This window comes from Artibeus jamaicensis, unplaced genomic scaffold (assembly GCF_021234435.1).
Source record: "Artibeus jamaicensis isolate MK-2021 breed Jamaican fruit bat unplaced genomic scaffold, CSHL_Jam_final contig_335, whole genome shotgun sequence".
NCBI classification, from domain to species: domain Eukaryota; kingdom Metazoa; phylum Chordata; class Mammalia; order Chiroptera; family Phyllostomidae; genus Artibeus; species Artibeus jamaicensis.
The window spans coordinates 1,102,732-1,117,283 of NW_026521800.1; the positions used below are offsets into that span (position 1 = coordinate 1,102,732).

The 14,552-nt window shown below is 39.1% G+C and overlaps 1 protein-coding gene across 5 annotated transcripts in view; it reads left to right on the top strand.

Annotated features, from left to right (window-relative positions):
• The window catches only part of FARS2 (phenylalanyl-tRNA synthetase 2, mitochondrial), a 571,180-nt gene that overhangs the window by 116,008 nt on the left and 440,620 nt on the right, over positions 1-14,552 (top strand). For all 5 annotated transcript variants that reach the window (XM_053664097.1, XM_053664098.1, XM_053664100.1 and 2 more), the window contains exon 2: positions 12,434-13,066. In XM_053664097.1, the coding sequence (XP_053520072.1) occupies positions 12,455-13,066 (612 nt within the window). In that variant the 5' untranslated portion in view covers positions 12,434-12,454. The remainder of the gene's footprint in view (positions 1-12,433; positions 13,067-14,552) is intronic.

Sequence of the window (14,552 nt, forward strand, 5' to 3'; positions counted from 1 at the left end):
TTTCTGATCTCTTCTTTACTACTTTGTACCTTCAATACAATTCACTAATGTATTGGAAGAAAAGTGGAATTTTGTTGTTTTCTACTCCTCATGAAAGTCAGTGCTTTGACATTTGCCTTCCCAACAATTTGTCATCTGTAATAGAGCCCGGTGACCAAGGAATTTTATGCCTTCTGAAGAACAAGTATAAAAAATAGAACAAAACTGTATACTTGCTTTAGTTAATAGATTACTCAGGTTCTAAGATGTTCTGAGAGAACTAAAGTTAAAAAATGCTATTTAGAAGATGGAGACGTAGGTAGACACACTCTGCCTTTTTGCACAACCAAAAGGACAACAACAAATTTAAAAACCAAAAACCACACTGCCAGAAAATCGAACTCTGTGGAAGTCCCACAACCAAGGAGTGAAAGAAGAAATTATTATTCAGACTGGGAGGAGGGGTGGAGAGGTGGTGGCAAGGTGGTAAATGGAGGAGAACCCATTGGGCCAGGCAGTGGCTGGCAGACTGGGCGGTCCCACGTTTGCATGCAGATAACTGGGAAGAGCAACTGGCAACTGGGGAGGGAGACAGACCACACAACCCAGGAATACAGTACAGGAAATGAAAGTCTCAAAACCTCTGATGGTAAAATCCTGTGAGGGTTGCAGAGGGAGAAGAAACTCCCAGGTTCCCAAGAGAGTACATTAGAGAGACTCACAGGGTCATAGAATGTACACAAATCCAACCTCCTGGAACCAGCACTAGAAGGGCACAGTTTGCTTGTGGGTAGCAGGGGAAGTAACTGAAAGCTGGCCGGGAGCTGAGCAAGTGGCATTGTTCCCTCTCAGACCCCTGCCTCACATACAGTGCCACAACACAGAGACGGGGGTTTCCTGGCCCTGGCAGATACCTAAGTATCTGCATCAAGACAAATAAAAATATGTCCCAAATGAAAGAAGAGAGATCAAAGCTCCAAAAATAGAACTAAGTGATGAAGAGATAGCCAACCTATCAGATGCAGAGCTCAAAACACTGGTAATCAGGATGCTCACAGAAATGGTTGAGTATGGTTGCAAAATACAGGAAAAAGTGAAGGCTATACAAAGTGAAAAGAAGAGAAATGTACAGGGAATCAGCCATGACAGGAAGGAAAGCTGAACTCAAATCAATAATTTAGGTCAGAAGGAAGAAATAAACATTCATCTGGAACAGACTGAAGAAACAAGAATTCAAGAAAATAAGAAGAGGCTCAAAAACCTCCAGGACAGATTTCAGTGTTCCAACATCCAAATCATAGGGGTGCCAGAAGAAGAAGAGAAGAGCAACAAATTGAAAACTTACTTGAAAAAATAATGGAGAACTTCCCAAATCTGGCAAAGGAAATAGACTTCTAGGAAGTCTAGGAAGCTCAGAGAGTCCCAAAGAAGTTGGCCCCAAGGAAGCACACACCAAGGCACATCATAATTACATTACCCAAGATTAAAGATAAGGGCAGAATCTTAAAAGCAGCAAGAAGAATAGGAGACAGTTACCTACAAAGGAGTTCTTGTAAGACCATCAGCTGATTTCTCAAAAGAAACCTTGCAGGCAAAAAGTCTAGAAAGATATTTGAAGTCATGAAAGACAAGGACCTACATTCAAGATGACTCTGTCTAGCAAAGCTATCATTTAGAATGGAAGGGCAGATAAAGTGTTTCCCAGATAAGGTCAAGTTAAAGGAGCTCATCATCACCAAGTCCTTATTATATGAAATGTTAAAGGGACTTATCTAAAAAAAGAAGAAGATCAAGAATACAAACAGTAAAATGACAACAAACCCACAACTATCAACAATTGAAGCTAACAAAAACAAACTAAACAGACAACTAGAACATGAACAGAATCACAGAAGTGGAGATCCCATCGGGGGTTCAGTGGGGAGGGGTTGGGGGGAGAATGAGGGTAATGGTACAGGGAACAAGAAGCAAAATTGGTAGGTACAAAATAGGAGGAAGTCAAAAATAGTATAGGAAATGGAGAAGCCAGAGAACTTTTATGTATGACCCATGGACATGAACTAAGGGGAGGGAATGCAGGTGGGAGGTGAGGTTGTAGGGAGGAGGGGAATAAAAGGGAGAAAAATGGGACAACTGTAATAGCATAATCAATAAAATGTATTTAAAATAATATAAAAATGCCATTTATATCTGACCCAGTAATTTCATTTCTGGGTATTTATCTGAAGGACACAGAAACTAATTCAAAAACATATATGTACTCCTATGTTCATTGCAGTATTACTTATAATAGCCAAGATATGGAAGGACCCTAGGTATTCAGAGATAGATGAATGGATAAAGAAGATAAAAGATGGATAAAAAAGATATATTCCATATACATGGAATATTATTCAGCAATAAAAATAATGAGATCTTTCCATATGTGACAACATGGGTGGACCTATTGGGTATTATGCTAAGTGAAATACAATAAGTCAGAGAAATACAAATACTGAATGATTTCAGTTATATGTGGAATCTGAAAAAACCCAAAACAAATGAATAAGCGAAACAGACCCACAGATACAGAAAACAAGCTGATAGTTTTCTTAATGGGAGGAAGAGGAGGGATGGGTGAGAAAAAATATGGCATTAGGAAAAATGAGAAAGCCCCAGAAAGATTTGCAAAGATATCAATTAAGGGTAAAATGACTCCTAAGCTAGTTGGGCAAAAAAAAAAAAAATGGAGAAAGATTAAAGATGAGCATTTTTGACTCTCTTAAATACTGCAGACATTAAGTCATTAATGCTCTCATTTCTCTTCTGAGGTAGGAACTATTGTATTCCTCAGTTTAAGGATGAGGGAACCCACTTGCAGAGTGGTTAAGGGATTCTTGTTAGCAGACACTGCCAGTGCTCTGCCTGTATCTGCCTGTAACTCCTAATTTTTACCTGTAAGTTTGGGGAACAGTTCCCTTTTCCTCTGCTTCCTGCCTCTAGAGCCTGCCTATCTCTCTGTCTCTTTTTTTCTTTGTCTTTATCCGTTGCTGTTTTTCTTACTGTCTGAGTGCTTTTTCCAGTCCTAGAATCAAGTTTATCTTTGTGTGAAACAGGCTGGAAAAGTCAGCACTCAGAAAAAAAGAGCTATTAATTCAGTTGCTAATGCTTGAAATGAGGATGGTGAATTAACACCAACCAATGCTTGGCAATGACTTAGGGCTACAGTGATGTTTGAAAGTGAACCTGCAAAGAAGACTGAAAGTTTTCATGTCACTAATGAAAAGATTATATCACACTTCTCTTCTTATGTTAGAAGTTGATCAGCTAGAGTAGTAAATAAGTTGAATAAGTACTGAATTTGATTATGTTCTACCTCTGTATATTCCTTAAATGATGGGGGAATTGCTGAAATGGTATTAAATTTAGACAAGTATGAGGTGATGTTGATGGTGACATTATGTACACATGATAATGTGATTTATATTGTGAAATAAATATTTGGTCTTTGTTGTTTCTAGCACAAGCTCATAAAACAACTTGTAATTTCTAATTGTAATTGTAACCTTTGTGATTGTAACTTATAGGGGCAGCTTTTATTATACTATTTAGTTTTTTTCTCAGTTCTTGAAATAATTGCAGAGCCATGAGCTGAAATGGGTGTCTTTTGTTATTTATATAACAAGCCCTTTTTTTTACCACACCTCTGTTATGTTAATGAGGTGCTTTTTGGCCATTTCTCTATATAATCTGACAATGAGGGCTGGTTGTAGAAGAAACCAACCAGATCTGTGGGGAGGGATAGTGAGACTGGAAATTGAACGTGGTCAGTTGGCCAGTGATTTCATCTTTCATGCCCAGGTAATGAAACCCAGTAGAACCTTGACTAGAGAGCTTTCAGTTTGATGAATACCTGGAGTGCTGGGAGGATGGTGTCCCCAGAGAATGTATGGAAATTTCACACTCCTTCGCAGATATCTTACTTTAAACATCTCTTCTATCTAGTTGTTCTTGAGTTATATCTTTTTGTAATAGACTAGTAATATTGTCGCAGGTAGGTACAGGTAACCAGGGTCTTGGTGATTGGGACAAAGATTTGAACTAAACACCCAGAGTTTATAGCAGAGAACATGGGAGCAGGCCAACTCCAAGCAGAGACTGACCTCATGGGCTGAAGGGACTCTATTCTTATAGGGCGAATCCCTCCTGGCTAGTTTTGGCAGGCTTTTACTGTGACAAGTAGTTGGAAAGCTACTGCACATGTGGTTTCCCATGGTTTTCCCGGATTGGCCACCAGGGAATGGGGTTCCACAATGTTACCTAGTTGACCCCCCCTTCTCCTGGGGTCCCCCTGTACTAGGTTCGCCTTTCCCTTCACCGGAGAATTATAGCTCTTCATGTTAGAAATTGGTGAAAAGGAAAGGAATTATTTATTCAAGTTATACAGACTTAAGAGTAATGACTTAATGTCTTCATCAAATTCCCAAAGTCCCTTAAAACCCCCACAAACATACACAGTCTTTCTTTCCCCCTTTGCCCAGTCCAAGGTACTATATCTCAGGAAAAGAAATAGAAATCCATGTGGTGGTTCTCTACTAAAGCTGCATGATGATTCTTCTCATGGCTGTGGGGGTTGGGGTCCCCCCACTCTGCTAAACCTACATGCCGATTCTCTCTCACATGGCTGTGGGAGTCCTCATTCTGGCCAAAAATGCATGGTGTGGTTCTCTCTCTAATGGCTACTGTGTCTGCGTTTAAATCCCCGTGCCAGTCTTCCTCTGCAGTCCCATTTCTGACTCCTCCTACAATCAGCTACACCTGCCAGGACTCCCATATCCTCCCAGCTTTACTGGGCTGCCATAGTGAGTCTGGGCAGGCATGGCCCCATGGTGTGGAGCCAGTCATTTCCAAACTCTCACACTGGCACTGTAAACGGGGGCTGGGGAGTTGCCTCCTAGTTACATCTTGGTTGGAAGTCACTCCCTTCTCCCTGGCTCAAAGCATGGCCACAGCTATTTAACATATCTACGAAGACAGTTAAAGGTTATAGATATGTTAAATGATCATTCTAGAGGTTATCTACAAAACTGTTGCTATGCAAAACAACTCAATGGCCCTGCTCCATGTATCCCACCCCCCCAGCTCAGACTTGTGGGGGTGAGGACATCCCATATTTTTAACATTTCCTGTACACCCTGAATTCTGGAACCCATTACAAATCCTTCTTTTGGGGGCCCCCTGGCAGCACCCACCTACAATATGGTTAAGTTAAATATTTTACTGAGTTGTGTGAACCACTCTAGCAAATTTTTTGAAATATATTTTATTGATTATGCTATTAAGTTGTCCCATTTTTGTGTCTCCTTTATTCCCCTCCACCCTATACCCCCATCACACCAGCATTCTTCTACCTTAGTTTATGTCTGTAGGCCATACGTGTACATTCTTTGGCTTCTCCATTTCCCATACTATTCTTAACCTCCCCCTGTCCATTTTGTATCTACTATTTATACTTCTTATTCTCTGTACCTTTTCCTTCATTCTCCCCATTCCCCCTTGCCACCGATATTCCTCCATGTGATCTCCATTTTTGTGATTCTGTTCCTGTTCTAGTTGTTTGCTTAGTTTCTTTTTGTTTTTATTTTTGTTTTGTTCAATTGGTGATAGTTGTCATTTTACTGTTTGTATTCTTGATCTTCTTCTTTTTTAGATAAGTCCCTTTAACATTTCATATAATAAGGGCTTGGTGATGATGAACTCCTTTAACTTGACCTTATCTGGGAAGCACTTTATCTGCCCTTCCATTCTAAATGATAGCTTTGCTAGACAGAGTCATCTTGAATGTAGGTCCTTGTCTTTCATGACTTCAAATATTTCTTTCTAGACTCTTTTTGCCTGCAAGGTTTCTTTTGAGAAATCAGCTGATGGTCTTACAAGAACTCCTTTGTAGGTAACCATCTCCTATTCTTCTTGCTGCTTTTAAGATTCTGCCCTTATCTTTAATCTTGGGTAATGTAATTATGATGTGCCTTGGTGTGTGCTTCCTTGGGGCCAACTTCTTTGGGACTCTCTGAGCTTCCTAGACTTCCTAGAAGTCTATTTCCTTTGCCAGATTAGGGAAGTTCTCCATTATTTTTTCAAGTAAGTTTTCAATTTGTTGTTCTTCTCTTCTTTTTCTGGCACCCCTATGATTTAGATGTTGGAACACTGAAATCTGTCCTAGAGGTTTTTGAGCCTCTTCTTATTTTCTTGAATTCTTGTTTCTTCATTCTGTTCCAGATGAATGTTTATTTCTTCCTTCTGCTCCAAGTCATTGATTTGAGTCCCAATTTCCTTCCCATCACTGTTGGTTCCCTTTATTTTACTTTTCACAGCCTTCACTTTTTCCTGTATTTTGCAGCCATACTCAATCATTTTTGTGAGCATCCTGATTACCAGTGTTTTGAGCTCTGCATCTGATAGGTTGGCTATTTCTTCATAGCTGATTTGTATTTTTTCTGGAACTCTGGTCTGTTTTCATTTGGAACATATGTTTTTGTCTCTGTTTGCCTGTTATGTAATAAGGGGCAGATCCATAGGTATTTGCCAGGGCAGGGCACCCCTGTCACTGTGTTGTGGCTCTGTATGTTGGGGAGGGGTCTGAGAGGGAACGATGCCATTTGTTCAGCTCTTGGCTGACTTTCAACTACTTTCTCTGCTACCCACAAGGAAATTGGGCCCTTTTGGTGCTGATTGCTAAAGGGTTGGGTTTGTGTTTCCCGTGGGTCTCTCTAACAAACTCTTCTGTGATGCTGGGCATTTGTCTTGCTGCTTCAACCTTCTAGTTTTTTTCAGTTAGATGTTTTGAGACTTTCTTTTCTGACATTTGAACCCTGGGTTGCTTGGTTTGTCTTGCTGCCCAGTTGTTCCTCTGGATTTATCTGCACACAAATGTGGTACTGCTTTTTCCACCAGCCACCTCCTTTCACAGTCCACGAGTTGCTCCCTCGATGCTAATCCTTTCTTCACCAGCTGCCTGTCTCCCCTATGAATGTGTCTTCTTTAACTCCTTGGTTGTCAGACTTCCATACAGTTCCATTTTCTGTCAGTTCTGGTTATTTTTTGTTTTTAAATTTGTTCTTGTCCTTGTTTTGGTTGTGTGAGGAGGCAAAGCATATCTAGTATCTACCTATGTCTCCATCTTGGCCGTATAGTCCTGTAACCATTATTTTTATTAGTATAATATTTTACTTTATGGCTCTACTGTAATTTAATCATTCCCTTGTTAGAAATGTTTATGTTGTCTGTAATTTTTTTCTATTATAAATCATACTGTAATGCAACTTCTTTGTGTTTAACTTTTATCTTCATTTACATTATTTCCTTTTGATAAAAATTCCTAGAAGGGTAATTACCCTGTCAAAGGATATGAACAGTTTTAAGTCTCTTGATAGTGCTGAATTGCTTTCTAGAAGGACTGCACCAATAACACTCTTATCAGTAACTTAGGGAGCTGCCTCTCACCTTGCCCTTTCATGAGTAAAAGTTAATGGCCGTAGGCTATTTCCCCACAATTTTGTGCAAAATGTGTAAACTGTTGCCTGAATCAAGCTTAATTCTTCTTGGTAGGAACTGTTTTTAATTTCTGCATCTGGAGTGTGCCCGGTATTGGGTGTGGTTGTGATTGTGTGTAGGTCATGTTTGTTCCTCACAGGCTTTTTCAGTAAGGTAATTGTACTTTACAGAAATCACCAGTCCAGTAGAGTTCATGCATGGCTTAGTTTCTCCTCTACATGCAGGACTGTGGGAGATTGAAAAGAAAGGCTGTTTAAACAGTTAGAAAATGTATTCATTCTCACAACAAACATTTATTCAGTGTTTTACCGGTTCTAGTCACTGTGGTAGATTCATAGCAGTGAAGAACATTTATAGTGTTCTTGGTGTGGCTTTTGAACAACAAGAGAATCTACTGTAATCCATAAGCATATAAGAAGATGCTTCAGATATCTTTTTATCTTAATTAGTTAAATTTAACTTAATTTTTAAAATAAAATTTTATGTATTTAAAATATATAATTTAGAGATTTGATACATAGCATGCATAGTGAAATGATTTCTACGGTCAAGTTAATTAACATATTATCTCCTCACATAGTTACCATTTTTTTTGTGTGTGTCTAACGATAGTACCTGAAATCTACTCTCTTAGTAAGTTTTCAGTATTCATTTTGGTACTATTAACTGTAGTCCTCATGGTGTACATTAGATCTCTAGACTTAATCACTGTACAAACTGCAAGTTTGTACCTTTTGAGCAACAGCTTTCAGTCCCCCCTCTCCCATCTCCACATCCTTGGTAACCCCCTTACTACCTCTTTGCCTGTATGTATTAAACTTTTTTGGATTTCACATGTGAAATCCTAACTGGTCTTAACTTTAGGTAGAAAGTACATTTACCTGAGAATCAGGCCCCTGGGTTGTGTTGTCACCTTTGGGTATCATTAATTGGTTGCACATCCTTGGGAACACAGGTACTCTGTGACTTGGTTTCCTTATATATAAAATATGAGCTATGGACTAAATGACCTTAATGGGCCTTTTTAGCTTTCAATTTTTTTTATTATGCTGAAGATTTAATATATCTTTTCTTAAGTAATTTTATCTATCTATCTCTCTATCTATCTATCTTTAGAGAGGAAGGGAAGGAGAGAAGGAGAGAAACATCAAGGTGTGGTTGCCTCTTGTGAGTCCCCTGCCTGGAACTGGCTTGCAACCCAGGCATGTGTCCTGACTGGGAATCAAACTGTGATCATGTGGTTCGCAGGCCTGTGCTCAATCCACTGAGCTATGCCAGCCAGGGCCAACTATGTCTTTTAATTTATATAAAAGCTGAAATCTACACACACTTTTAGAATGTAGTTTATATGTTAAGATATAATCTCAGGAATTAGTTTTGATTATTTGGGGTGTAGAATTCCCAGTTTTATTATGTGAGAGTCTAGATCTGCCTGGTCCACTATGGTAGCTTCTAGTCACATGTAGCAGTTTAAATTAAGCAAAATAAAAAATTAAGTCCCTCAGTTGGGCAATAAGTTAAGTACATAATGAATAGGATTGAGTTTAATCCTTGTACTATGAGGTAGGTGTTATTTTCTGTGTTTTATATATGAGAAACTACAGGGCCAGAGGTTAATTAATGTGTCTGAGAATAATACACAGCGCTTAACTGGACAGCTTTGGGTCATATTGTCATGGATATTTCTGCTAAGTGTGTTCTTTGCACATTTGTTGTATTGATTCTTGTCACTATTGTACTAGTCTCAGTACATTTAATATCCACATTTGTACTTTTGTTATTTTAGTGGCTCTTTAATCTGCATATATTTGTAACTAGTAAGATATCCTTAGTAGTGTGGAAGAACTTATTAGAGTTAAGGTAAAATAGGGCTCAGCAAACTTTTTCTATGAAGGACAAGATATTAAGTATGTTAGACCTATGGGTCATATAGCCTCTGTGGCAGCTATTCAGCTCTGACTTGGTAGTTAGAAAAGCCCCTACAGACAATACGTAAACAAATGGGCATTGCTGGATTCCAACACAGCTTTATTTACAAAAGCAGGACATGGGCAGGTTTGTTCTTCACGTCTTATGTTAAAAGGTATTTCATTTCTACCATCTAAGCTAATGTGTTTAGATTCATTGATTTATTGATTCATGTATTCCTTTATGCACTTAAAAATGTAGTGATGCATGAAATACATTGCTCAGATAAGGTAAGTTAAGACAGGTAATTAAAGAGATGTAATTTGAATTTACAGCCTTGGGTCTGTTTTCATTGAGAAGCACTCGAATTGCCCAGAATTTTGAACTTTGTCCATGGATAAGTGTTTGAGTTTTTGCAAGTTACAAGATCTGTTTGAGCCTTATTTTCTTTGTCAAACAGTAAGAATAATACTTACCTAACATAGCTGTTGAAAGGATGAAATGGAAGACCACTGTACCAGTAGAAGAATGGCTGTTAGTGCTGGTTTTTATCTTCCTGGGTTTCTTGTATTTTTCAGATGAGCTTAGTTCTTAATAGAGAAACTAGACAAAGGCCAAAAGAAAGGAATTTACTTTTCAGATGGAAGTGGGAAAAGTTCTATAAAAGATGGTAATAGAGAAAAAAAAACAATTGTTGTGGGAGGAGAGATGACTGTAGGGGAAAATCCAACCAGGGGGCTGAGTGGGTATTTAAAAAGTCTGGAAATGAGGACAAGAAAATGAAACTTCCTTCTACAATGGAAAGGCAGGTGAGGAGAGAAAGAAGGGACCTAAGGGCCCTTCTATGGGAACCGAAGCAAGCAGTGGATTTGGATGTGTGAGGAGCTAGGAATTGAGAAGGAAAGGGCAGTTAGTAATGTATAAGTGCATCAGAAACATCTTTTCCAGAAGAATTCTGAATTTTGGATAATAGCATTTGTCTTTGGAAGGAAAAAATACTTTCTTGTGTCTTGCCAAGGACACTGAATTGGGTAGCTAACAACCTAATAGTCTGACTTGGCACTAAGATGCATAAGGTGGCACATACATATTTAAAATTCACATCTACTGGGGTGACAAGGCACTGAGCACTGTACATGGGAAGACACATTTCCATTGAAACTGAGCCAAAAAACATTTCTCGAAAGAACTCTGACAAAATAGTTTCAGAAATGAATAAATCCAGAGAGTTCCTGGGTATCTTCGAAAACTTTTCACATGATGGCAGTGTCAGACGAAGAAGCAATGCACAGACTTGTAGTAGTCAGTCACGCAAGTATGATAATATAACTTGGAGCTAGATATTCTCAGTTCCGCTTTTGAATTAGGTGAACAGTACGGCCTACATCCATACTAGACATGCTTTATTGGTCACTTGGAGCGATATACTTCTCTCCTAATGCATCTTCATATCATGAAGTTAGGTATTTTCTTGGAATGGTTGTAAAGCCCTTGAAGTAAAATAACCACATAGTTGTATGCTTTGAAATAATAGCCCAATAGGTAAACATTCCAAATTGTAGAAGATAGATTTGGGTGACTTAAAATTATAGTAAATTTTTATGAACATAGGGATATGACATGTATGTATTTTTATGATTGAGATCCCTGAGTCAATTTAAAACTTACCTCTGTGACAGTGGGCAAAGAATACTGTGTTAAGTGGTCCAGAATCCTTCAGTGTTGTTTTATTTCTCCCTGTATCTTAGAGTTTGTGAGCTTTATCTGGCTGGGTCTTTGTCACCTCACCTGTAACATGCATGGCCCAACTGCTGAGGTGACTTTCACATGTGAAATTTGGTGCTGTTATTAAATTCTAGGCATTTAAAAAAAAAACGTCTGGTCAATACTCTTATCTTCTGGCTGCTCTGAATCCCTTCCCAAGGATGTCGAGTCCTGCTTCTGGGTTACTGTGTGTGCATAGTAGAAACTTGCTCTTTTACAAACAAAAGTATAGTTGATGGGACGCTGCAATGGTATTAAGTTTAAATGAGATGACCAGGTGTGAGGATAGAAAGGATTTGCATTTATAAAAATAATTTTAGCTATCCATTGGTATGGTCTATCACATTGTGTGATATTTTATTTTAAAAAATATTAACTAAAAATAACCACCATTTAAAGTGGTATCTCAATGTCCAAAATGTTTTAGTGTCATTTTTTAATATAGTGAAATAATCCCAAAGTCATGCTCTGTCAAAGGTGAGCAGAACATTGTAGTTATGAGGGAGAAAGACAGACATTGCAGAGTGGCTGTTTAAAATATCAACTCTTTTGCTATATTGATAGTTTAGATATACGTGTGTGTGTGTGTGTGTGTGTGTGTGTGTGTGTGTGTGTAACTGTGTGCCAGAATTCAGCTAAGTTCTGTGTATTAGATGATCCATCTGAAGTTTTTGGTTATAAAGTGTAGTCAAAATAAAAGGAAGTTGTCATATTTAAAGCTTTATTCAGTACGAGTGGGTCAGAACAGGACATTATGTGATAATGAAAATTTTCCTTAAACCCAAGGATCTAAATGGCAAGGGAAGGACATCTAGCTAGAAGTTAGAAATATAAAAGTGACGCTCAAGATTCTTTTGATTTAGAGTGGTAAATACTAATACTTTGTCAGCAGATTTTCTTTCTTTTTAAAAATATTTTCTTTATTTATTTTTAGAAAGAGGGGAAGGGAGGGAGAAAGAGAGGGCAAGAAGCATCAGTGCGTGGTTGCTTCTCACATGGCCCCCACTGGGAACCTGGCCTGCAACCCAGGCATGTGCTCTGACTAGGAATCGAACTGACAACCCTTTGGTTTGCAGCCTGTGCTCAGTCCTTTGAGCCAGGGTAGATTTTTTTTAAGTGGACATTTTGTGTGTGGCGGGAGAACAAAGATGTCAGTAGGACAGTAGGGAACCTGAGGGAGACATGAAAGTCAAGTTTACTTTCCATAGGGTGAATCCTAACTTGTGTTTTGCATTTGTGCTCTTTCCAGAATCCATGAGAAGTGTCTACAATGGTTGGTTCAGCTTTCAGGAGAGTTGCCCATGTGTGTGTCTACCTGGTGAGGAAGGCCAGTAGTGTCTCCAGAGGCCATCAGCATCCAGCCTTGGGCTCTCGGCCTGCTGCTTCAGGGTTCACTGCCCAAGGAGCTCCAGGTGGTGTGTTGGAGCTGCTGGGTCAATCCTACCCTCAGGATGACTACAGCAATCTCTCCCGGAAAGTCCTCTCTAGTGTTGGCAGGAATCTGCACAACCAGCAGTATCACCCACTTTGGCTGATCAAGGAGAGGGTGAAGGAGCACTTCTACAAGCAATATGTAGGCCGCTTTGGGACTCCACTGTTTTCAGTCTTTGACAACTTTTCTCCGGTGGTCACGACTTGGCAGAACTTTGACAGCCTGCTCATCCCAGCTGACCACCCAAGCCGGAAGAAGGGAGACAACTATTACCTGAATCAGACTTACATGCTCCGAGCACATACATCTGCACACCAGTGGGACCTGCTGCATGCGGGGCTGGATGCCTTCCTGGTGGTGGGTGATGTTTACCGGCGCGACCAGATTGACTCCCAGCACTACCCTGTTTTTCACCAGCTGGAGGGCGTCCGGCTCTTCTCTAAGCATGAGGTGAGTCTTGAGATTCATTGTTGAAGGCATGGATATTCTTGTTGCAGTGACTAAAGTTTATCTCAGTGAAACCAGAACTGTTGTTCTTTGCATTTGTGAATCACCCATCCTTCATGACATCCTTTCTTTGTATAGGCCTATCCTCAATATATTTAAACTGATTTGCTTTGTTAGTTACAGATGTTGGTAGGCCTTTGTATTCTCTTGTCTGTCTTTATCCTTTTAATACTGATCCGCCTTTCTATAGGTTTCTTCTTAAGAATGAATAATCAGTGGCTCAAATTTACCCTCAATCCAAGGTGGTTAAGCATAAAGCACTGCAACCTATGATAAGTTTATTTCAGGTCTGTGAGTAGAAGTTAATTACGTGTTCATGCTGTTAGACTTTCTTATCTTATAGTAGAGAGGACTGATGATTTATTGGTCTAATTTGTAAACTGTGTTCTTGCTCCCAAGCTCATTCCTTAACCTCCCCTATTTTATGTTTGTGGATATTTTACATTTTTTTGTGAGATGTCTTTAATTGTTGCTATTCTTGAGGTATATATTTCGATGCACTGAGCCTTTTTGACTGGGAAGTCCGATATTGTGGTCATTCTCAAAAGACCCAACTCATTTAGTCTGTTAGTTCATATCCTAATAGTATTGTGTGCATCTCTTTTTCTTTCTTTTCATTTTTCTTTTTTCTTTCTCTTTCTCCTTCCCTCTTTCCCACCTTCCCTCCCTCCCTCTTCCTCCCTTCCTCCCTCCTTCCCTCTCTCTCTCTTTCTTTCTCTTTTTTTGGCAAATTATGAAAATCCTTAAAACTTGAGTCTATTTTCTAAAAATCTGCAATACCTCTTGTGTTTTATTCATATATTTTTTTATTTTTTTCTTTATCATTTTTTTCAATTAGCATTTAGTTCCCTTATACCCCCAGGCCCAGCAATCACCACACTGTTGTCCATGTCCATGAGTCCTTTTTTCCCTTTCGCTTTATCCCCACCACCTAAGCTGTCATCCTGCTCTCCATCTGTGAGTCTGTCCCCATTTTCCTTGTTAGTTCAGTTGTTCATTAGATTCCACATATGAGAGAAATCATATGATATTTGTCTTTCTCTGACTGGCTTATTTCACTTAGCATAATGTTTCCAGGTCCATCTATATTGTCACAAAGGGTAAAATTTTCTTCTTTTTTTACAGCTGAGTAGTATTCTATTGTGTTAATGTTCTGTAGTTGTTCTCTTTACTCATCTACTGATGGACAGTTAGGCTGCTTCCATATCTTGGCAGTTGTAAATAATGCTGCAGTAAACATAGGGGTGCTTATGTTCATTTGAATTAGTGTTTTGAGTTCCTTCGTATACATTCCCAGAAGTGGGATTGCTGGGTCAAAAGGCAGATCTGTTTTTGATTTTTTGAGGTTTCCCCATACTGCTTTCCACAGTGGCTGCATTTCTACCAGTCTGCATTTGCACTGACAGCACAAAAGGGTTCCCTTTTGTCC